Source organism: Rhinolophus sinicus, linkage group LG07, assembly GCF_036562045.2.
Source record: "Rhinolophus sinicus isolate RSC01 linkage group LG07, ASM3656204v1, whole genome shotgun sequence".
NCBI lineage: Eukaryota > Metazoa > Chordata > Mammalia > Chiroptera > Rhinolophidae > Rhinolophus > Rhinolophus sinicus.
The window spans coordinates 107,033,205-107,059,651 of NC_133757.1; the positions used below are offsets into that span (position 1 = coordinate 107,033,205).

The following is a 26,447-nucleotide window of genomic DNA, read 5'->3' on the forward strand; positions in this document are numbered from 1 at the left end:
CTGAAGTGTGGAATGTGTGACATTGATCATTCCCTCTCGGAGCTGGCACTGCTCTGAAGCAGCCTGAGAACCAGGGGAACAAGCCCGCTGCCAAATCCATCTGGTTTTGATCCCAGTGCACTTAATGAATCAAAACATTATTTTAGAGACATTTTATTTTTTTAACTATTCCAGAAGTTCAGTGAGTATTCTGACTATACTTAGGATGAATTAAAAAAACCACTTCATGTAGTCGCTGTAGAGACATTCGTGAAGACATGACAATGGGTGATCATCCCATGTTTAACAGGTACTCATAAGTACTTTCCATGCGATTGAATTGATAGTACTTTCTACTTAAGTCCTTGGTTTCCAGCTATACTAAGCCGCTAACCGTGGCCTTTAAGTAGAATTTAAAAATAGACTGGGATGCATGGTGTAGCTCTGTAAATAAATGACCTTTGCTTTTTTATTTCTCAGTGAAAATTTGGAAATCTCTATATCTCTACAAGCTGATTTTTGGTTTTAAGAAACTGAAAAATGCTTCTTAACTTTCTTCTCTTGGAGGTCACTTAGTGGAGAGTAGAACAGAGGAGAAAAAAAAAGCATATTTTGAGCATCTACTACTTACTAGTCACTATGTTAAGCCATACTTTATCCAAAATCTTGCAAGATAGGCATATTATTAGTTGTGTTCTATGGGTAAGAAAACTAGGCTCAGAGAGAGACATGCCCAAGCTGCTGTCACAGACCAGGATTTGAGATCTCACTGATTCTAAAGTTTGCAGTCTTCCCAAATCAGGGTGCTTGGAGGAATAAGGGTCTTCTAAGTGCTCTGGAAGTACTTAGTAAATCTTTTCCTAAATTAATGGACTTTTCTCCTCTGTATCTCAGTTTGCTTCATAAAACTTGATCTAATCCCTTGCTGCTTTGGAAGGTTATTCAATTTTCATGAAGAACTATGATCTGTCAGGAAAAAAGGTGTCATTTAAGTGCCCCATCTCATTCTGAGATAATAATGAAAACGATGCCATTGTCACTTATGTCCCGTGGCAAATGAATGCTTTTCTGGTTCTTCCAAAGGTGTTCCCAAGTGGCAGTGTCATTCTCAGTAGGTCCTCACAGTCGCGTCCTGTGGATGAACACAGAGAATGCCAGGGAGTGGTGACAGCTAGATAAGTCTGCACTGATTGCTGATATAGATCAGTAGTGAAATATTTGACTATTGCTATTGCTTCATGTTCCTGTCTGACCAAAGCCACTGAGACCTGATCCATTTTAGAAATTTCAGCAGAAAAGAAATGACATCTGAGGAGAGCTCAAGAAATCCCAGAAAATGAATATATTTTTTGCTAGTAAAAATGAAAAGACAGGTTAGAATTCGGGATGAGCTTTCACAGTTGCTTTTTTATTTATTTTTCTTTTTATTGTGAAAAGGATGACTGTTCCTACATCTACCCAGAGAATCCTTTCAAATAATACCACATTCATTATGGGCACAATGGTTTCCTTGGATGGGAGGAGCAGCAGGGTTATGGGGAAGGATGAACTGTTTCTGTAAAAGAGGTGAGGGAATGATTACTTTGTTGGACCAACAATAGTGAATTGCCCCAAATGGCCATTAAGGTGTTCTTAGTGTTCCTGGACAGTTTCTTAGATAAAACCGTTATGTGAGTAAATCTTAGCAATGTGTTTACAATTTTAGAATCCAATGCTAGCATTACCAGGACATCGGTTCATACGGCCCAAGATATTTCTTTGCCTGGCTTTTAAATGAAGCTTGGTTTTAATTTATACACGCTCTTTTGCCTTGTTGAAAGAAAAAAAAAAATCACAATAGCTCGAACCCCAATTTGCTCAAATCTGACTCTTGCAGCTGATTTTATTTATTTATAGGCATAATTACATTTAGAAAAAGTTTTATGTCATTAGCAGTAAAATCAAATGAGTGTATGTATGACTTTTCTAATCATTTATTTTGTACACCAATTTTAGTCATCTAGATCTACAGATTTGGGACATTCTTTCCCTTGAAAAAGGAATGTTTTTCAAATGTTGATTTTCACTGTGACTAGAGGTTGTACTCCTTTTGTGGTTGGCCTCCTAGTTTTATTTTTTTCTGGAAACTGGAGTGAATTTTACAGCTTCCTAGGTATGTTCCCTTGTTTGTAGCCCTTCATCTTGTCCATGAAGAAATATTTGCACTGCTTAAAGGAGCAGCTTCTGTGGCTGGAGAGGGTGGGTAACAAGAAGATTTCTCATTTGTGAATCCATACTGCTTATGTAGCCCAGAGTGATGGTCTGTACATGAACGATCATGGGAGTCTAATAAATTTATCACACTTAATAAACCCTCTGCATCTGCTTGAGAAAGAATCTGAGATTTAGAAATTAAAATAAAGAATCAAGGTCTGGTTCCCTTGCTACATGATCCTGGCCAAATTATTTAACATATTGGATGCTTGGTTTCCTATTTTGTTAAAGGTAGATGATAAAAATACCTGCTGACTATGTTGCTGGAGGACCAAATGAGATTTATGTGTGAAAACATAATGTCAACTATAAAGTACTAGGCACATTATTAATGACTCATTGGAAGACTCATGAGAACATATATGCTAATATAGAAAAGCTGACGGCTGTCTATCATTGTAAACAAGTTACAAAGTTTCTTTGCAATAAGAACATTTTCTTGGAAATATGAGTTGGTTGACTGTGCTCCTTCTCATTCTTGACTCCCCTTCAGTCAACAAATCATATTTAAATTTTGCACTTGGTAGGGAATCTAAAACTTAGTATGATACACTTACTTACCTGATGGTATCTGATAGCTAATATTCTAGTTTTATGTAAATGTATTCAAGGTATGTTGGTACCCAAGTGTATCATATGATCTTAGAGTTTTGTGTATCATATGGTTTTAAAGAGTTAATGAAATCTTAACTACTTAATAAACTGCTAAGGAACAACTGTGACAAACATTGTTGGCATCAAGTATGCTGAGAAATAGGGTTTTCAGCAGAAGTGTCTTAATTAGAAGTGGGGCCAGTTTCCACCCTCTATTTCACCTTGGTTTCTGCTTCAGCAACGAGTCACATTACTGGTCAGCTTTGTAGACGAGAACTTTGTGATTGGCTGCAAAGGAGTCAGATTCCTGTTCTGTCTGGTGGTTAATACTGTTGGCATGTCTATGTAGATCAACAACAAAATGAGTGCCAAATCCATTTGAGGACAAACAACATACCACAGTTTGGCAAATATCCTTTGTCCTTTCATGTAGACTTCATTTGAGACTTGGGAAAAAACTGACTTCTAATGTAAGGTGAGAAAACATGTCAAGGTGTTTGAGATATTTTACCTGAGACAAATAATGGTACGAAATATGGAGGAAAGCTAAGAGCTGGTGAGAAAACAAAGAAGGAAATCATCATTTACAAATAGCTGTTTCCTTCACTTGCAAACGATCCTAATCAGGAATTTGCATTTCTTTAAAGCCTTTCTGTTAGTGATAATGTCCCTATCCCTATTTCTCAAAAGGCAATTATCATGTAAAATGACTTATAATAGAAGTGTTATTGCTTTCCTGGCATTCAGCATGTACGACTTTTATTGGTATACTTATCTTTTTTCTAAGCACCTGCAATTATATTTACATTCTGACAAAATATAGAGGAGGTGGCACTTAAATCTCCTAAGTTTCTGGCTATGATCCTACGCAATTTTACGTTCTTTTCATCCCTACCTGTTTTCTGAAACAATTTTGGATGCAGTTCAGGCACAGAAGTGGCATTTGTAAAGTTTCCACAAAAAACATATTTGGGGTTTTGGTGCTAGGTAACATTATAGTGACTCATTTTACAATTATTAATGCAGCACATCTAGGATTAGCTCAGGATCAGAACCTTCGTAGTGAGGCTCTAAGATCTTAGCTTTGATCTCTAGTGGGAGAAATTCAGACTGTGTGAGGAAAGAAGAAAGGTGGTGAGGTGCTAGCATTTGCCATCTGTTGAGTAGTTGACAAGACGGGATGTTGGACAGTGAATTGCCTAACGTGACAATTTGTGAGAACCAGGAGGATCACAAACACTCCACAGATTCTCTCTGGTTCTAGATTAAAACATAGGCCCCTTATTCTACTAAGAATATGTAATGAACTTACCTTAGATTTCTATTAAGAAAAGGTCATGCAATACATATGAGATACACTAATTGGCATTCATGCAATAATCATACATTTACTAAGCTTCTTTACTGGGTCTGTGAAGGGTCTGGGATTTCCCCCTATTTGTAAGGTAAGAGGCTAGCCTGCAGGTTTCATGGATTCAGGCAGAAGATACGGAATCAGAATCCATTAGAGACAAAGACTTCCTTACTTATATGGCATAGCACGCAGGTTGAACTTTATGTCCCCGTCAGTCCCCATTGTCCCCAAGTCCCATGGGGGCCATGTGGAGAGATTCAGGTGGATGATGCTGTTTCTGTATTGGATTTGTGTTACTGCTGAGAGATGCGAGCTTGGGAAATCTGTTGCTTTTAAGGTAAGCGTGTTTTTTGTCCTGGGGTGGGGACCATCGCCTCACTCCTTAAGGTTGCTTGCTGGCAAATGCAACCCTGAGAAACAGACTAGGTAAAGAGTCAAGAGCACTAGAGCCTGGCATTCTTGACACCCAATACAATTGTCAGGGGTGCCCAGCACCCATGGTGGATTGACTCTTCCAACATTAAGGAACTCGTGACAATTATCTTACAAACCATAAGTGTCTATGCATAAATAATAAGTATTAATGCATAAACTCTATGCACATATATTTGTAGTTTCAAAGCATCATTATTCCCTTTTTAGCAAATGAAGAATTTGAGGCTCAATGTGTGTAAATAAGGAACTAAAATCATACATAGGTGGCTCAGCAGGCACTACCGCAGGATGTTTTTAATTCATCGTCCAGTATTACTACCATTAGCCAGTTTTCTGCATCACTGCTAAAGAATTTTCAGGCCATGTTGGCTCTGGGTTTCAGTGAGGGCTTTTCCATTATTTTAGTTAGGGCTTTGTACATTTCAGGAAATGAGCACCCCTTTTGCTCATCTGTTGTTGCATTTTGATTCTATCGCTCTCATTTGTTGCTACATCCTTTCTTCCCCTTAGCTCAGATAAATCTGTTTATTTCTAAAGGCCTGTAGCTTTCACAGAGTTCTAGGAAATAGGGTCAAAACAATGAAATTGCCTGTTATCACAGAATTACAGAGTTGTAGAGATAAAATATACGTCAGTCACAATTTAGTCTAACCACACTAGCTCCATTTTACGAATAAGAAAGCAGAGGTCCCAGAGAGCCTCAGTAAATTGGCACCCAAGGTCCAAAGTCTTATTAGTGCTAAAGAGAAGACCAGAACCCCATTTTTTTGTGTCTAAAATTCAGTGATTTTTGTCATTGCACTACATTGCATACTGAAAGAAAAAATAATTCAAGGATATTGGTAGAAGCTTAGTACTTTCTCATTATGTGTTCTACAAGTCGGTTTAATAATAATAGTACTTCTTTTTTCACATACAGGATAATCTAGGTATTGAAATGACAACAGAATTATAATTCTTTTAAATCATGGGTTACAAATTTAACTGACATTTCTAAGATCAGCAGGTAACAGTGAAATAGCTAGTGTGATCAATGAAAAGACAGAGTCTATGTAAAACTAGAGAAAGCACACCCATACAGACACACTCTGATTCAGCATTTCTTGAACATTGTGTTTCCCCCCAAATCTATGTCTGTCTCTAGATTTGGCCCTTTAGCTGCCAGTTTGCAATCTCTGACTTGTACGACAGGGTTTAAAGATTTGCTATATATCCTTCAATGTGATTTTGTCACATAGGTTTTTAGAGCTAAATAGGATATTAGTTGTCAGCTGCTTTAACCCATCATTGTGCTGAAAAAGAAACAAAAGAGATTAAGTGACTTGCTCAAGTCAATAAAGCTAGTTTGTCACACCTGCCGTGACTAGAACCAAATTTACAAACTCCCAGTTCTATTTTCTTTCTACTTCATCTTGAAACTTTGTTTTAAAGAATATGCAATTTTGTAATAAAAAGCAATGGGAAAGTCAGATTTGACATGCAATAATACATTTTGCAGAGAACCTCTCAGGCATCAATCGATAATTATTTATTGAGTATATTACCACATACTCATGCTAATTGACATGAGGCATATAAAAATATATCAGACATCTTTGTTCATTTCTGTCCTCTCTAGCTGAGAAAGTGAAAACTAATACTGGAGAATAACTAAATGTCAGAATCTTTGATATTGATTTTAAGGGTAATAAAAAAAAGAAAAAGATTATTGGGGACTTAAAAGCCTCAACTCTTCATATTCCAACAATTATCTTTAGCAGCATATTTAAGTGAACCCTCTGTCATAGCCAAAAGAATGTTGTTATATTTGCTGGAGGATGCCACACTAGAATTGTGCATGAATGTGTGTGTGTGAGAGAGAGAGAGAGAGAGAGATTGAGATGGAATCTGTGCTATTCTTCATGTTAAAAAATAATTGTTGCCCATTGATATCTTAAATATGTCAATGGCCTCTATTTTGATTTTATGGAGAGTGCTGAAATATAAAAGGTATACTAACTAAAATGTGCTGAGATGGAGATATCTATCCTCTGATTGAGGTGTTATCAGTTAAAAAAGACAAACTCGGGTCCTCTACACCTTTTGATTTTTGTTTCGCGTTCACCAGTATTTGAGTTCTATTCTCATGCTCCATGATACAGTACTAGTCAGCCTTTATTCTAATAGTTTTATCCTGCTAGGAAACTCCTGTCCTGGGCCTGTTTTGCAACTTGGGTGGCATCCCTGGTGGATTTGTCACTTCTGCCTTTTCCTTTCTCTTCATCACAGCTGCTCAGTCTTAGTGATCTGTCTGCAGAATTCTCCCTTCTGAGGTTCTTTGAAATTAATCCTAATCTGATGTATGGTAAACTTTCTGTAAAGTGTGAGATAAGCTTTGTGTGCCATATGGTGTCTATCCCATCTCTGCTTTTGTAGTGGGAGACCAGCCGGAGGCAATAAGTAAACATGTGGGCGTGGCTGTGTTCCAATAAAACTTTATTTACAGGAACAGGTGCCAGATGGACAGACTTTTTGGCCGTGGCCATGGTTGTTTGCCAACAGCGCTTTAATCTGTTAGTATCATGGTAGGCAGTGCTTATTCCAAGGGTTGAGCAAGGTGATATCTGATTGTATAGGAAGAAGCTTCTGTTCACATTTTTCTATATATTCTAATTGTATGTCTATATTTATTTTATAAAGTAGTATACATAACATATTAATAAAGTGGAACATAAATATAATTGATAGATAAACAACTATACATATATTGAAACACCTGCCCCCCCACACCCCAATTTTTGTATTGATAGCAATGTGCAACAGATATTGGAAAATGGGAGACTCCTACTCTAGCTTTTCACATTTTTCACAAAGATCATACATTTAAAAATATACCTCTCTTGTGCTTGCACATAAGAAAGGCATTCTTATTGTAGGGAATAGTGTGTGAAATTGTGAAATAGGGAAAGGGTTCTAGAGAATGTTAAGATCTTAGGAATTCTCTCATATTCTACCATTTTAATTGGAACTGTCTCAGCTACTCAACAGTTGACCATTAGTCCAATTTTTCCCTTTGACACTTATTTTCCTTTTGCCATTCACAATAATATTCTGAATGATTCCTTTCTAAATATTATTAAAATAACTTCTTATGCTGGATAAAGAATCCTCTAATTCTATTGATGGCTCAGAGCATATATTTTTATAGCTTTTGCTAATCCCACAGTATTCGACAGAAAGGACACACAAAGAGCAACATGGTCATAAGTAAATAAAATATAAACAAAACACAATTGACTGAAGGCCTTGTGCTCTCCTTAGAGACCACAGTTCCAGGCCTTGGCATTCTGTCTAAACCAATGCTTGCTTCCTTTGTTTTGGAAGTTATGAAGTTTTGCATGTATTTTGTGATCCATTTCTTCTGCCTCCTTCCCCTATATACTTATAAACATGCCACTGGGAAGTGTTACTCTTAACTTTAACATGAATTACAATTAATTTCTTTTGAGATCTGTTTGTTAATTTCATGAGGCTGTTTGAAACAATTTCAGTACTTCGGGGCTATGACAAATCCAGGGTCAGAATGTCTCATACAGGTAGCTAATATAGGTAACCAAATTAAGTCAAAACCTTTTTATTTTGATTTTTTTCTGTTTTCTAAAACTGTTTAATGACATGACATAGTAACAATATTCGTTGAAAATTTCAAGGTAAACATTGTCAGAAACAAACCCAGTCATGTTATGTGCATACATGGATGTGTGTGTTCTCATACGTGTGTATCAGAAAGACGCTGTGCAAAGTGCTAATCGAATAACAGAAAGATGAGTTAGAAAAAGAGCATACATTTTGAGGAGAAATAGGGGTAATAGGAAACAGGTAATTATAACAAAAACGAGTAGCTCTAATCTTGGCTAGGAAGGAAAAGACTGGGCCTGTGATAATCCTACCATACTATATTGCATCTTAAATCCTGCGAGAAAACCACACATTTCCCTTCTGGGTCAGAGATTCCTGCCTTTTTTTTGTTTTGTTTTGAGGTGGTGTCTTTAATAAAACCTTTTTAATAGTGTCCCATTATTGCTTTCGAGTAGCCTACTTTCATTTTTACAATAAAGAAATGGTGTGTTTTAAGGTTTTTTTACTTTTATTTTATTTGTGATAAGCATGTAATTGGGTGTTTGAGAGAAAGTAGCAAATTTAAAATATAATAGAGACAGTTTTTCATTTTTCATGGGGCCTTGTCAAGCTTGAGTTTGTACGTTAGGAACCCAGCAGACCAGGATGGCCTCTGTCCTCAGCAGCTTTGCTGGTGCCTGTTGTCCACTGTGTGGAGGTCACCCTGTCTCTGCACACCCACTTTCAGGATTACCCTGGAGGCCTATTGGCATATTTAAAGTTAGAAAAGGCCCTTTGAACTATTAGTAGTGTTGGCAACATGTCTGCATTATTAATCGGTATTTGTTTCTCTGTTAAGTGCTAGGTGGAAAAGTTACTCTTTTACTTTCTAGCAGTTAATTCTAATCTTCCATAGCCACATTGTAAACATAAATTATCTCTTCCTACCAGGGAGAAATTCTTTTAAAGTGTCAGTGGAAAATAATTTCAGATATTAAAAAGTTATTCAGAGCATGCCTAAACATGTCACTACTTGAATTTCCATCTGTATTTGCTTATTTTTCTTTTTGCTTTCTTTTCATGCTTACTAATGACTCTGAAACAAACCAAACATTTAAACTTGAGGAGGCATCTTGTGCCCTTGGAAAGAAAGAGAGGAGTAGGATAAATCTTTACTTAATGCTTAATTTGTGCTAAGTGCTTATTCTAGACACTTATGTGAAAAGCTTTCTTTCTTTTTTTTTTGTTTCACATGTTTATCACATTTTTATTATTATTTCACATGTTTATCATTATCATTATTATTTTTTTAAATTTTTATCATTATTTGTTTATCACATGTTTATCATTATTTGTTTTGTTTTTTTTTAAATTTTTTTTGGTTGAGTACTGGAGAGGTTACATTAATCCAAAAATATATTTAGTATTTTGGTGGTTGAATGCCAAAGTGCTGTGGGTGTGTACAATTAAGGGAATCATCAGTAAGATTATAGTCAGAAATAGAAAATCACTTTGTCTTAGTGCTTTACAAAAATGATGGTGAAATGCTTGTCATTATTTGTATGTAAATACTGATCAATATATGGTTCAATGTATGATAAGTCTTCATGCATTTATATTTGTAGCAGATATAAGTCATTCCATCTTTGTTTAGATAGATTGACTTTAACACATTAAGCAGAAACATGTCAAGATATAGGCATAGAAATTCACTCAATATTTATACTGGATTAGATCAGGTGACTGTATTGAGGCTTTTGGGTTTGTTATGTTAGAGCATATGGGCAAGTTGTAGGCTAGAAAAGATGTATGGTGTTTCCAATTTCATTTTAATTATAGATTCTTATCTACATCAATAAAAGTGTATATTTAACTTTATAAGAACTGTATGTGGTGAGCAAAATAAGAGTATGCACCCATGCATCTGTAACACATAAATTAGATTTTGATAAAAAGTAGATTGATTCTTGATAAAGTTCTGAATGTTAATGGACAACAATTCCCATTTGATTCTACCCATTTTCTATTCTTGCAGTATCGTTTTCAGTGATATAGACTGACTTTTTTTTTTTTGGCACCCACATATAAAAAATAACTGTGAAACATTTCAAACCTCAAAGTGACACTAAAACTGTGAAGTATGAAATGGAAGTGCCAGAGTGTGTGAGACATATTGCATAGCACTGCTCAGTAATTCAGTCTGTACATGCAAGAGGAATGACAACACCATTGCAAGCTGTAACGTGATTAATGCTACAAAAAATTAATAAATAAAAAGTCTTCAGTTGCAGACACTCCTTAATGCCTTAAAGTTACCACCTTCTCTGTTTAGTAGCGTTACCCTTGCAATTGCACCCTTCTCACCCCATGAATACCTGCGGTGAGAAATGAAATTATAAATGAATATTCTCCTTGATATATTGAGGTTACTAAATGGTTATGAAAAAGGACTGTGATAATTTAGGCTTCTGCATGAATACTTGTATCCTCCTCCCCTCAATAGGTGAATATATTTAGTTTTACATTGGTTTGCATTTACACCCGTCATGCACCTGATAATTGTTCTGTTCCTAGGTTTCTTCAAATGGTATTTCAACTAGAATCACATTAGGTCTTTGCATTCTCAAAATCTGATTCAAGTCCGATGTTAGAGTATCCTTCTGTATTTATTTGCTTCTGAGACTCAGTTTGGATTTTTATACATCTCACTTTTAGGAAGCGTGTTCAGAGGGATTTGGGGTTATCACCAAATATCCTCAATTTCCTAGAAAAGACACAATGGGTAAGAAAGATGAGTTCCTCTAGGGTCTCGCTGGTAATGTCCTTAGTGGGTACAAGAGTCCTGCTAGGTTAGGGAGTGCTGATGAATTTATGTTTTGTCTCAATGAAAAGCAAAAGAAACAACAAAAAAAATGTTAATGACAACAGCAACAGTTCCCTATTTCCTGAGTGCTTATAAACTCAGTGCTTTATGTGGTTAGTTTATAACTAATTTAGCACATTACTATCTAAGTTGTAAGGCTCAGAGTATCATTCCCCAATTTTAACAGTGAGGAAACTAAAGCTCTGAAAGCCTAAGCCATTTTCCCAATGCTAGAAGTAGAGCAGCAAACTCAGTCTGTTGACCCAAATGCCCTGCTGCTCCCCTTAAGTAAGTCATACTCTCTGGTATGGTGCGTCTCCAGAAGGAGTAAGAATCTTGAGCAAGTTGTTTTTGAAAACCCTTGTCCCAAGAGAGATTGCAACAGACTGGTTAGAACTAGAGGGTTTAATAGGTACCCAGCTGTGAGCTAAAGGAGAATAGGGCTGAGGTGTTAACTGAAATTATAACCAGAAGACAGTCTTCCTTCTACAGTGACGAGGGAGCATGGGAAACAGGCATGGGAAGGTGGTGACTGGACAGTTAGACTTAAGGAGCTGTGACAAAAGCAGTCAATTCAAGGCATCAGAAGATGCCCAGAGAAGAGAGTGAGAAATTGGAAAACACCTATGAGTGGCCAGATTAACTGCTGCTCTAAACAAGACTCAGACATCTGGAAGTCAGTGCTTTACTCACCTCCACATGGATCATCTGTGAAGGAAAAGGAGTGTGTCAGCCCTGCTTACGTTAACTTTTATATATTTATGAATCTATGTATGTATGTATGTATTTATCCATCCACCCACATGTATCTATTCTGACAAGAAACATGAGGTCTCTGGACCAGAGACAGACTTTTAACTACACAGAGAGCATCTTACCTCAGTTTTCCCTATGATTCAATTCCCCTTGGGGCAACGCAATGAGGGCAGATGTTGCCCACATGTACAGTGAAGTTAGTACAACAGAAAAGGAACTCTGAAATTATGGCTCTTGAAGTTTGTTTAGAACTTTTAACATATTTTCCTCTCTTTTCTGGGGGGGTGGGGGTGGGGGAGAGAGAGAGAGAGAGAGAGAGAGAGAGAGAGAGCGCACATGAGCGAGAGAGGAAGGGGATGGTTGATGGGGATAAGAGAGGGAGGAGATGAAGAGATGGGGAAGAAGAGGATGAGGGGGAGGGCAAACAAGTGCTTTATAAAGGTAAGCAAATGCATTCTGGGAAGAGACTGAAATGAAAGTCCCTATGTCTATTACTCTTTGGAATGTAAATAAATGGCTCCAGGGAAGGTGCCTCTAAATCTTTGCTGAGAACTCTGTCTTTAATCTCCATAGCTTGTTTACCATTCAAGTATCTTTAACCCCTGTGATAGAATTCCTTGCTTAGAAAGCCCTGATGTTTCAGAAAGGTGAAAATATTCATGGAGAATTATCTCCTGACACCTGTTTTAATGTTGTTTAGGGGAAGATTAAGATTGGCTGACTGGGGATACACACCAGTATTTTTTCATCAGGTGAACTAGGACCCAGTAAATCCGAGCAAAGGTTCAGATTTGTGAGAGACTTTGAAATATAGCCACATTTTTTGTGTTTTTGTTTGGTTTGTTATATAGCATTATTGTGCCAATTGTGGTACTAGTGAAAATGGATAAATTTGAGATACATTTTAGTGATAGGTCATGAGTTTCTGGTTTAAATGGGTGGCTGTATGATGCTATCATTTACTGACATGGGAAAGACAGGAAAGAACAGTTTTTGAAAGAGAAAATCAATTCTATTAAGTGTATTATATATGAGATACCCATTAACATTCAAGTTCACATGTAAGACACTTATATACTCGAGTCTAAAATTTTGAGGACAGGTGTAGGCTGGAGAATAAAATTTGAATCATTGGTGTAGGGATGTAATTTATCCAAGAAACTGGATGAAATATCCTAAAGATCAAGTGAAGTTAACATAAACAAAAGGGCTTATGATCGAGGCCCAACGCAGCCATTCTTTAGAAGTCTGATAGAAGAAGAGTCAGCGAAGGAGATTGAAAATGAGCAGCTTGATTTTCATGGGAGAAAAACCAGGAGAAAGTATTGTCACATAATCCCTTTACAACAGAGTCACCATTGTCATTGAGCATTGCTGAAAGTCCAATAAGATGACAGAGGTTTTCCCAGTGCGCGTGATGCCATGAGGGTCACTGTGTCCTTGGTAAGAGTGGTGACTGTGCAAGCTGGATTGGGAATGGACTGAAGAGTAAATGGGGTGAGGAAATACAAACAGTATGTGTAAACAACCAGTTTCAACATTTTGCTACAAAGCGAAGAGAAATTGAACAGGAGCAAGAGAAGTTTTTGTTTTGCTTTGGTATTAAGTGGTAGCTATGATGATGACTGCATTAAGAGGTGATCAAAAGTAAAACCTTTTATTTGACCTTGGTCAATTCTTTTACTTACTATTTATTTCAATTCTTTGCCACTCTCCTGGAGACCCTTATCAAACTTCTCTCCCCTTCTCTCAGTAAATGACCTCACCAACTACGTCATGGAAAAAATAAAGATGTTCATCGTGAACTCACCGGAAACTTATCAATAGCCACCTGAAACTTTATCTACTTTTTTCTTTTAGAAGATAATTCCTCTTTTCTCTCAATCATAGCTAAATTCTATTCCATCCTTCCCTTCTCTGCCAGGAACCTATCTCATTTATTATGTGGTATTTGCTTTTTTTCTGTTTTCAGCTTCTCCTTTCCTATAATATATAATAATTCTAAAGGTTCTCCCATCTGAAAATATTTTGACACTAAAGCATTTTTTTCCCTCAAATTTATGTACCTGTGGTGATCATTTCATCTCTCTTCTTCCCTTCAAATCACATCTTACCAGAGTCTACATTTATTATCTCCCAAGACTTTGTTCCTTCAAACCAGTGAAATCTTGCTTCCACTTCCATCTTTCCATTAAATTGTTCAGCCACACCTTCCACTTACAACAGCTAAAGTATACCTTTCATTCCTTGTTTAAAATTTATGAAATAATGAAATTAAATTTTCATAGCACTGCAATTGGAATTACTCAATTATTTGTGTAATTATTTCATTTGGTTAATTTGATTTCTCAGACTATAACCTTCATAATCCCCAGGTTATTTCTTATATCCCTAGTTCCTAGCAGACTGCCTGTTACATTATAGGCATTTGGTAAATATTTGTTGAATGAATAATTGAATAAGTGGATGATGGATAAACACACAACTCTTGTCCTCAAGAGACCATGAAAGAGTTCACAATCTAGTGAGGAATTGGCATTCTATATAACACACATGTGCTGGAAATTCCAACAGTAGAAAATCATATGACATCCACCCAGCCCACACACTAGAATGTGAAATGTCAGTAAATTGCAATCTGTCATTCTTGACTGATGAATCTGTCTATAAATTTGAAACATTAAGTTTTAAATTTTGTTATAATTATTTCATATGAAATTGAATGTAATTTAGATAATGAGTCTTAAAAAGAGACAAAGGTGCCTAAAGTATTTTATAGTTACTCAATATACAAATTTTACAGTCTCATTTTTTGATTGTAAAGGATCTGGATTTAACCCGTGTAAAGCACTTTTATAGCATCATTGTCTCTGTGTAGAAGAGACCTTAAACCTCTTCTAGCCCAACTATTTTCTTGATGTAAAATTCTGTCTATAATATTCTCCAGAAAGTTTCTATCCAATCTCTACCGGGTGACACCTGTGATAGGGAACACACTCGCTTTCATGGTATCCGATTTCTTAATTATTAAAAGTCTAAATTCTACTTAGCATAATACCCTCCAGGTCATAAGTGGAATAAGTTAGACAGAGAAAGAAAAATACCACACGGTTTCACTTATATGTGGAATCTAAAAACAACAACAAGATCAAAACAAATGAACAAACAAAACACAACAAAAATACACTCACGGAAATGAAGATCAGAGCGATGAGGGGTATGGGGATGGGTGAAAAAGGTGAAGAATATAGTCAATAATATTGTGATAAGTTTGCATGGTAACATGACTACTAGACTTAGTGTGGCAATTATATTGTAAGGTATGTAAATGTTGAATCACTATACCGTGCATCTGAAACTAATATAATATATGCCAACTATATTTTTAAAAACCCTCTAAATTTTAGAATACTAGTTCCTAGTAACTTACATTGGTCCAGTTTAACTCTATTGTTTTTAAGATTGGCTGCTTTTAGCCACCTGAATTAGAGCTCTTGTGTTTGTTTGTTTTTTGGAAAGGGGAGAAATAAAAATTCTTTTCGAAGGTTGGGGGAGAAATGGGGTTAGTTGAAGGAGGAATATATATCTATTGTAGCTGAGAAAAAAAACTGAAAGAAAGTAATCCATGTCACTGGCACATACAGTACTGACATTAAAAATTTTACGTAATTAAATAAGAGGTGTTAAATATTCTCTCTATTGATTCGTGTAACAAATGTTTGTTGAATGTGTTAGGTATTATAATGAATGGTACAAATTGTTTCAATGTTTAGACCAAATAATATTCCCTGAGTTGAGTTTTGAAATGTGAATGATTAGCAAAATGGGGGAAAAGTATTTCAGGTATTCCTTAATTCAATATATTTTTATAGAGTACTGAAAATGGAAAAACAAAAACAAAAACAAAAAACCCAGAATAATAAATATAAAGACTTAGAGCAGAGACCAGCTTCTGTTCCTGGCAGTTTTTGTGTATTTCTGGTAGCCTTGAGCTTTCATTTTCATTGAACCTTTTATGAGGAAAGCACAGGGAAAACATTCATGACACATTCAAGATAGGAAGTCAGGTCAGAGACTCCCCAAATTTGAGTTCCCCCAAAAGGTGATGCTGTCTGGGAAAGATTAAACCAAGAAAATAAAAAGCCTTGCTTTGTAAGAAGGAAATAGCAAAGAAATGTGAGTGTCTCAGCCTTGGATCTGAGAGAAGAAAAAAAGTTTCCTTTTATAATTCATAACTACAAACAAGCTCATCTGGGATTGAATCAGAATCCATATTACCAGTATCTCATAAATCCCTAAGTGAAAAATTAGTTAAATGTTATTATAAGTTGAAAGTTTTCTCAAATGCCTGGATGGCAAACAAATTATTTCTTGAGGAATAGATCTTAATCCCAATTTGCAAATAATTCCCATTTGTATGAAATATGAGTTTACAATTAAAAAAACAAACATACATAAAAAAGAAATTAGCTACTGTGAGTGAGAGACTGAGCCCTTCAACTCCCCCAAAATGAAATTAGATTTACAAAGTCCATAGACATTAGAATTTCCTGATACAGAAGAGAAAATAAATATGCTTAATATGTTTAAAAAGTAAAAGTGTAAAAGATATGAATAAACTAGACACCATTAAATGTTCAGGAAGTTTTATAAAGAACCAAAGGGACTTCTGGAAATAAATAATAATTTAAATAAAAAATTTGATACATTTTAAATATAGGTTTAATAGAGCTGAAGAGAGAATTAGTAAGCTAGAAAGAGTATCTGAAGAAATTTGTAAAATGAAGCAAAAAAAGATGGAAAATATGAAAGCTTCAGGGCTCGGGATAGAATATTGAGAACTTTTAACATAAATCGAACTAGAATTTTCTGATTAGGAATCACTAGAGAATGGGGAGAAAGGTAAATTTAGAAGAGATAATGGCCACTGCTTCTTGGAGACCTGGTTGTAGGTCTGGGACATGGAAAGGACAGGGAGCCTAGAGCTCTTATTTTGCAGGAGAGAAGGAGCCTGGAACTCTTATTGTGGCAGGCAGGAAGGAGTGTTCAAAAATGGTGAAGATCTGTCAAAATAGTACAAGAGCTGACTGGCCAATTTTGGCATAATGACGGAAGAATAATAATGGAAGTGGATTATAACACATTGAGTAAAAAAGGAATTAATTAGTTATACTCTACATCTCCCTTCGCTAGAAGTTAGCATAGCTATTTTCACCAGGTAGATATTACTTAAATAAACAAACAAATATGCTTATTGAGTATTTATCATCATGATTAAGAATGCAGACTCCATGGATAGGCTGCTTGGGTTTGAATATTTACTCTACCTGCTGCTAGCTCTGTAACCTTGGGAAAGTTAACCTCTATTTTTCTGCTTCAGTGTCCTCATCAGTAAATTGGAGGAAAAAATAGTACCTAATTTGTGGGGTGGTTGAGAGAATAAAATATGGTAACCCATATACAGCAATTAGTACCCTTCGTGTATGGCAAGTATTTTCAAATGCTTCTATTTTTAGGACTCTAACCTTTTTTCAGGACTCTATAAATTCTTTCTCTACTTCACCTTAATATGATATTTCTCTACTTGCCATGTATCTTTACATAAAGTGTGTCCTTTGCGCTCTGTAGATATCCTCCAAAGCAAACAAGACAGAAATTACCCTCTTTCCCTGATTAGGTACCTGAGGTCCCCTGACTTCTGGGGGGCAATAGAGCAGATGGTTGAAGGGTGAACCTACAGTCAGAAGGATACAGGTTGGTGCCCTGGCTCCGTATCTTTAAACTTACAGGATCTTATTGGGTAGTCTGCTGTCCTCATATATAAAAGGGAATAATCACAGTTCTTTACCAAAACAAACAAACAAGCCAACAGAAAAAACCAGTTATGAGGCTTACATGTAAGATGACGACACATAGGGAATGCTAACTAACACCACTGGTATATTATGGTCAACAAATATTAATGTTCTGTTTTCCATCTCTCCAAAATTTGATATCCTACGTTATATGTTTTAAATCTAAATTATATAATGCAGTCAACTGTGCTTTTCTATTTGTTAGCATTGAGACACCATCAGTTTGTTACTAATTCTAAAACAGAAGCTTTCATCTCATATATTCTCTGTATCTTTAATATATTTTTAATATACATGGCTAGTAGCTGTAAGGTGCTTGATGTATGACAATATTTTGTTGTAATTTTTCAAACTGTTACATTAACTGTACAAAATATAAAGTGATAAGTATTTTTAAAATATTTATGTAAATTTGCCTTTAGGCTCTAAGAACTACTTTCTTTCTTTTTTTTTTTTTTTTTAAGCAGAAACTTGGCCTTTTTTTGACTTCACATTTTCTATTAAATGGATGAGATTTTTGGAGCATTCAATGTTCCTATTTACATTAACTAATGATTGTTAAATTATTTTAAAATAGCAAGTTCTCCTATAAAAACTAAGCTTTATGATGATAGTGATAATAATGCTGATATGTATAAAAAAGGCTGTTTATACTCATTGGTATGTGCTTTGCCGTGCAGACATTTCACTGGGAGTTATCTCCTTCCTGATATATGCAGTTCATTTACTCTATACTTTCAGTCCTAAATTTTAGTAATTACAAAACATCTGAGAAGCATGGGGTGAAAAAAAACACTAAAATGTGTTTTTAGAGTACCTTTGTGTTAGTAATTTTTTTGAAAAATATTGTACTACTTGTTATTAAAAAATCTGTGATTTGCAATTTAATTTGAAAAACGCACTTATAACTTAAAAACTAATAGTATACAATTAGAGTTTTTTCTTTTTTTTAAATTCCAGAACAAGTTAAACTGGGTAAAATAGTGACTAATATTGAATCAGTGAGTAAAAAAATGGAGAAAGAAAAGCAACAGTATGGGAAGTCCAGGTAAAGTATAATAGCTAAACTATAGAAAATATATACTTTTCTTCTATGCCAATATTTCCTGACCGATTGTTGTGATTTCTCATGTCTATTAACACCCCATGCATAAGGCTAATTTATCCTTCTGTTTGAGTCCCTTAAAGCATATCAATTATCAAAATTTTAGTTTTTAGTTCAATTAACTTTTGAACTGAAGGATGTCTGAGTAGTTAAGCAAACCATCTGGGTTTTACAGTGCATAAGCTCAAATCCAATTTATGGCTTTCTTGAGAAAAATGCCATATTTTATGATAATATTACATAAGTTTGGGATTTTAATCACTCATCTGCAGCAATTATGGAGCAAAGCTAAGTTATACTTTTTTTTTTAATTTAATAATTTAAAGTTAATCTTTTTTCTAACAGAAGGTGAGGCTGATCCTACAGAGCATAGTTAGAAGGCAGGAATTTTGAGCAGTGTTTCTGCTTTCCAAAGGTGTGGGGTGATGGGTCAGTTAATATGCTAAAGTATTCCAAAAACTAGCATCATCTTTAAGATAATTTTACAATTGTGTACATAATTGTTGGCCCTAAAGGTACAGGTGGACCCTCTAAAGGCCCTTCAGCACATTTTATAGGAACATTTATACTTGTAGAATGTAAATGTTGCTCATTAAAATGCATTTTTCAGTGCTTTGTTTTACATTAATTCATTATTATAACATGGTCAGAAATTTGGGGTAATTGCACAATTAAAAATGAAATAAATTTGAGAAAATGTTGCTCTGTCTGTACAGAAGTTCACTGATCTTCCGGCATTTATGCTGCAAACTGTGCTTAACACTAGAAGATTGATGCTCAGAAGTAACCACTTTCTTGCCTTAAGTGTAATATGATACTCAATTTTGCAAGAGTAGGATATGTGTGTGTGTGTGTGTGTGTGTGTGTGTGTGTGTGTATATATATATATATATATATATATATATATATATAGAGAGAGAGAGAGAGAGAGAGAGAGCGCTTTAATATGAGGGTGTGGTTTTATCCATGATAAAGGAAGGTATTAATTGCTAAGGGAAAAAAAATGATTGTATTGGGAATTTACCGGTTTATAAAAAATTCCTTTCTGCCTTACTTAATTTAACCCAAGACCCAGGCTGGTTTAGCAGAGTGGTAGCTGTTAAAAAAGTGATTAATATAGCAATTTAACCAAAATAGTTTAGAATTTCAAGTAAGCTTTTAATAGCTAGAAACATAAACTAATTTGAAAACCTATTTTCAGTATATTTAGATGGGGCTGGTAATCCAAGGAAGAAGAATAATGATTTAGGGACAAGTGAACACTTATTAATAATAAATCTAATCAGGTTTAATATCTTTCAGTATGTCTTTCTCAAGAGAGTTAAATATTTACCAAGTAATTATTTCTTCTACAACTGGTAGAAGATAAAGTTCTCTCTCTACACCATAAAGTCCCTTCTTTTTTATGAAAACATGTCTTGCTTTATGAGGAAGATCCACATCCTTTGCAATTAAGAGCAAGTACATGTACTTTCAATGACAGCTGGGGACACGTAAAACCTGAACTTTAATCCACCTGGGCTGCTTTGTTTTTATAGCTAGCTAGCTGACGTGTTTTCTACCTTAGCAGTTCTCTTCATTTCATTAATATTAGAAGTGTCATGGGGATGCAGAAGGTAAGACAAATAAGTGTTTTGGGACATGGTGACTCAGGGTTTTAGAAAACCTGTGCTTGTCTTAACAAATAAATGTCATTAGACTGAAATTTTTATTGAAATCGAGTTCACCACCTGATTAAGATAAGGAAACTTAAGAATAAGGATGTAAGCAACAGAAAGGAAAATAGAATAAATCAGGAAATCAGATGGGACTCTTAACAATGCAGTGACAGGCTCTAGCACTAATTAGCACAATTGACCAACCCTTTGCGAGTCTCTCAAAGGGTTTCCGTTCAAGACAAATAGACCCCTGTGACAGAAGTCGTATAAAATTACTTATAATTCCCCTGAACTTGCCTTGGAAAATACTAATTTTTAACATGGCACAATATTTTTAGGCCATAAAAATATTGGCCCAACACAAGAAATTTCCTTGGACAGCATATGAAGAAATATTATAGACTCTTATAAATGTATGATTTCTTTATTTCCCCAAATTTCCCTATGTTTGACGTGCAGAAGGAAAACAAAATTGACTACTTCTACGTTTTCAAATTTAAGTTTAAGGAAGTGAAATTCTTCAATGTACCTTTTACTTTTAACTTCAAAGACTAATTATCATACATTAGCGTACTCTTTTTATGACAATAATGATAAATATGAGTGCATTCTAAATGTTAATTTTCCATCAAGGAAATTCATTATTATTCACTCTTTATTAGAGTGGAGTTTTTTTAGTTTAATATTCGGTGCATTTGAAGGTATGACGACTGCATTTCTATAAATGCATTCTGTACTTCAGGCAAGTGAGCCTGACCTTCTTCCCCTTGTTTTGTGATCCATGGGAGTGTCCTGTGTATTACATGAGAATTTGTGTTTAGGTTATTCTGATCAATTTAATAACAATGAATATATTACAAAATAATGATAAAATCCTTCGTGACATTTCACATTTGTGTTGAAATGATTCTGCCATTTCACCTTAATGTTTTTAAACTATTTTACTTAAGTGAATGAATTGGGGTATACGTTTATTAAGGGGGAATCATTTAAAAATTGAATTAATAGTTCTAATTTGGAGATTTACATGATATTTAACCATAGATCAAATAGAAGAAAGCAAAGCAAACTATGACTGATCAGTATATCTTGGCCCAAATCTTGGTGCAGAACTGCCTCTCATATTTTCCTCTGGCAATATGACTTGATCATGTTAGGTATACCTCAGTTCTTTGGCTACCCACATGTGATGAGCACATGAATGACAGCTAGACTAATGGACCTTATATTCCATCATTTATTTACTATTTATTGAGTGACTACTATGCACCTGTTGTAAAACCCTGAACAGGCTAGTCACACTCTCTTCCCTCAGAGACCCTACTTTTCAATGGGCAAAATGTTTTAAAATCCTAAAAATTTCTCTAACACTTATATTACATTTGAGTTAGCAATTTCATTTCTAGACATTTATAATAAGAAAAAAATAATTGGACAGGTATATTTTTATCAATGTTTATAAATAACAAGAAAATGGTAGCCACTCAAATATTCAGCAAAAGAAGATTGACTGGTAAATCACCAGCATGTTAAATCCATACAATGGAATGCTATGTAATGGGCCAAAATAGCAATGTACATCTTTGTACATTTACAAAGAAAGATATTCACACTATAAAGTGCAGCGATAAGCTAAAAATGTATGTACATTTATGTACACATAAGCATAGTAAAAGGATGGACAATATTGCACGTGTTAATCAAGATAGATGGTGTCAGTATAAAGTAGTATCAAGGAGCTTAGTTACTGACGTCTCAATCACTCCTGGATTCAAATTTTGGTTCTGCTCATTTGTAGAGGGCATAATATAAACTGCGTACAACTTAACCCCTAAATGTCTTAATTTCTTCATTTATAAAATAGGTATAATGATAGTAAACACTCAGAGGCTTGTTGTGATGATTAAATGTGACAAGACACAGAAAAGGTTTAGAATCGCCCTGGGTGATAGGAAGCATTTAAGGGTTTGCAATGATTACTAAAATATTAGGGTAGTGACTTAGGAGCAATTAGTTTTTCCTTTTGCTTATTTACATTTTCTAAGGTTTCTGCATGATATCTGGTATTTGATACAGGTAACATGGTTGAAGCTCTCCAAGTCAAGATAAGAACACATGTTACTTTAAAATCTTTTGCAAAACAGATAAGAAATAGGTATGACGCATGTTCATTACTCTGATTTTTGTTAGATTTTTTTTCATTCAGAAAGCGACTGTCCCTATTTGTTATCCATGCTCAGGGCCACCAAAATTTGGTATTATTTTGTATTTATTCAGTAATAAATGTTTACAGAGGGCCTACGATGTGCCTTTGATGCTGCAGGATGCTGTACAACAGGTGTTGTCTCTGTTGACAGGAGACAAGTAGCTTTCTCTTCAATATTAGTCTCGAAAGTTTGTATTTTAAAATAGAACTGTTAAATCACTCAAAGCGCTAACTTTATGTTTTCAAAACAGAACGTTGGACTCATATGTCTTCCCCTTCACCAACCTTGGTTTGACCATACCACCCACAACCCCTGCCACCGGGCTTCCGAAAGAAAATGGTGAGCCTCGTTGCTATAGCAACACAGTGATTTTTATTTATTTATTATTATTTGCATTCATTTAATATACAATGCGAAATAGCTATTACTGAACAGTCACTTCCTTTATGTTTTATTGCAAATACTGTGTCAAAAGATAAAGAGATTTCAGAAACAACTAATAATTAATGTTTAACTTCTTTATTTGAACTTGCGAGATTGGATTTTTTTGATGTGTGTGAGTGTTGAAGGTATTAGGTGATTTTAAGGATAAGTTCTTATAATTTAAAAAGTTTCTCAATAATTGAGTTATTATGTTTTTAGAAATACATATTCTTCAAAAGAAAATACAGACAATTCTTTAAAGTCCCTTAAGTGTGATTGAGAAACTCTCTAGAACTTGGTGAGCTACTTGAAGACCTAGGGGGCTATTGATTCAAAAAATTGATTCCTCCTTTTAAACTTGTTATTCATGTTCTTGAACTTCAGACTGTCATTAAGAGAAAACTCATCTTACAGAGTGGGACTTTGATTATTTTTGGAGGAAATATTTGAAAATTTGGTGAATAAACTCCTCCTCGGGTTCTCAAGATACTCTTGCATAAAATTTCCTTCACCCAACTCAAATTTTACCACCTTTTATTTGTTTGGATTATTATAGAAGGAATTCAAGCATCAAATGGAGGCTCATGAACACATTTTCATTCATCTAACCAATATTCATCAAAACTATTAATATTTGTGAACATAATGTCAGAATCTTAAACACATCCAATAGGTCTGTTTAAAAATTTTGATTGTTGTATCAATCCATAGTTTAAATTCTTTTCAGGCTTGATCAGATAATTTGAGGCCCAAGGGTAGTAGAATAATGTGTAGGTCTCAGTTGAGTTTAAAATTGAATATATATGTGAAGAAGTAAAGGCTGTGAAAAATTCCTCATAAGGCATAGGTCTAATGGATATAATAGTTTGATAGGTAATAAACTTGAAATATGATCACTCTGAAAGCTGAGCTTTACAGCCCTTAACTACCTCATAAGTAAAAGTTGTACTAATTCTGTGCCATTTAGAGTTTATTCAGGATTATCCTAAGAGCTGTGGAAGACTCTATTTTCAAATACTGTCCACCTCACATAAGTCACATGTGTCTTTCCCTTGCCACGAGCTTCTTAGCAAGAATTCTCAGGGCTTTAGTCTAAATGTAGGCATTTGTTTAAGCCTTCTTTTTTACATATACGCAGAGCTTATTATAAAAAGGCTTGACCACTGTTTGTTTTGTGCTAAAGAGAAGGTAGAAGACCTTTCTAAAATATTTGTTGAAAGAACCCCAGTTACTATCATAGCTACAGATTATTGTGAAATTGTGAGTAGAAGGCTGGCAGAATGGGCAGTCACCTATGTGATATGTTTTGAAATTTGCTGAAATTTCTGTCAGTGCAAAAATCTTCTGCTAAGATATCTGAAATATTTACTAATAGAACCATAACTTCATTGAAACTAAAGACTCCATATTCTTTTATGTTCTTGACCTTCAGACTGTCATTAAGAGACTGTCATTATTCATGTTCTTGAACTTCAGAACTAGTGACTGGCACATATTAGGGATTAACATTTGTTGAATGAATGAATGAAAATAAAAAGAGAAGCCACCTAAATGGAATATACTTTTATATGTGTTTGTGTGTCTATTTCTGCATAGTAGGCTAGAACATGATTACTGCTAAAAGAAAAAAAAATTGGGGAACTAAAATAAAATAATAACAGCAATGAATGTAAACACGCGAAAGAATAGCCCCAGACATCATTTTTTAGTTCTTGATTACTGATTATATGTAGACTGCAAAGATACCATAAAAAGAAGGAAAACGTTATGCAGTTTAGTTTATATGCTTTAAAACCAAATCACTGGGCAGATTATTAGTTTTATGATATAAGTCTCTCAATGCGCATATAACGTCATGGGGAGTTGGAAGGTTGAACATGCTGAAAGTGTAAAAAATTGCAATAAAAATCATTATTTCCAAATGCTATAGGGTAGCTATTCTTTTTCTCCTTAAAATGAAATGTATTTTTAATCAAGAAAGAGTGGTAATTTCATCACTGCTTTGTTGTATATGATGCTTTGTTTTATTTTGTTTCGTTTTCAGCCAAACCACTTCTTTAAAAATTGGAACATTTTTTTGTGTGTGGGCTGAAATATCTGAAGGCTTGTGGCCAGCAACTTATTTTGTATCAGCTATTAGTAAAATCTAAAAAATATTGGTTTTTCTTTTTGAATAACCTAGTTGTGGTCCTGGCTTTGTGTCTTGGGTAAAAAATCATGCATGCATTTTATAGGCTTAATTTTTTAGTTCATTTTAAGATGATAGTCTAAAAATTTGCACAACGAAGCTTTTTTTCCACATCATTATTGTAACTCTGTTTAGTAAGTTACAGCTTCACTGAATATCTGCAACAGTCACTGAGGCCTGTTTAATAACAGAATGTAGCTGAAATTGTGAGAGAATGGAGATCTTGTGGTTTTCTCTGGGGTGTATGGTAATTTACTGGGCTTTTACATTAAAATTGCCCAATTCATTTTTAGAATAAATAAATTATTCTTATTAAAGAAAAAAGGAAAGGCAATTAGAACATAGGAATTAAGACAAAGTCATGATTTCTATTCATTTGAATTATATGTAATAAATTATATATATACATATATATATAAATACACGTATTTATTTATATATACTTATATATATCTTATACTGCTTTAAGCCTTGTCTTTTAGAGCAGTATAGCTCAGTGATTAAGGGTGAAGGCACTGGAGTTATTTTATACTCTAATAAGGTTAGAATTTTGGCTCTGCCAGTTTCTAGCTGAGAAACCTCATCCTCATTACTTAATCACTCTGTGACTCATTCGTTAAATAGGGAATAATAACAATACCAACCTCAATGTTGTAAAATATATAACATACATCCTGGTGCTTGGTAAAACTGAGCTATGGTTATTAGTTACCATTCCCTAGCTATAAATAGCAAAGCATACATTGATTTGAACATACGGTGTTGGAGCTCTAGCTTTGACCCTATCCTAAAGCATATACTGCAGAAGCACAAGGCACATCTTAGTACAACACTGAAAGAAAATGGTGACTTACCCTATCACAGCATCAGGAAGGGTGGCTTGTTGTTATTGATTGTGTAAAGACAATCACTGTTGCCTTTCCTGAATTCAGCTGTTTTTGCCATTTGTCATTGTTAGCATTCTGTTCTAGACCTTGAATGTGCCTATTGCCCTCCTACTTCAATAAATTTGGTAGGCCACTCTTAAACTTATATTCCCCAAGCACTCCTTTCACCAGTAATTTCAAAGCTTTCTCCCCATCTTTATGATTCTAAGGGAATAGGCCCATGGTAGAAACCCTTTAACAGACATTGTGCAAAGAAAGTTCTGGGATGAAGGGAGATGTGCCAAAGCAGCCCC

At 34.8% G+C, this 26,447-nt stretch overlaps 1 protein-coding gene across 1 annotated transcript in view; it reads left to right on the plus strand.

The window, feature by feature from the left end:
• The window catches only part of IQCM (IQ motif containing M), a 243,171-nt gene that overhangs the window by 21,472 nt on the left and 195,252 nt on the right, over positions 1–26,447 (plus strand). The window contains exons 4-5 of the mRNA XM_074338725.1: positions 18,647–18,734; positions 22,907–22,995. Of these exons, the coding sequence (XP_074194826.1) occupies positions 18,647–18,734; positions 22,907–22,995 (177 nt within the window). The remainder of the gene's footprint in view (positions 1–18,646; positions 18,735–22,906; positions 22,996–26,447) is intronic.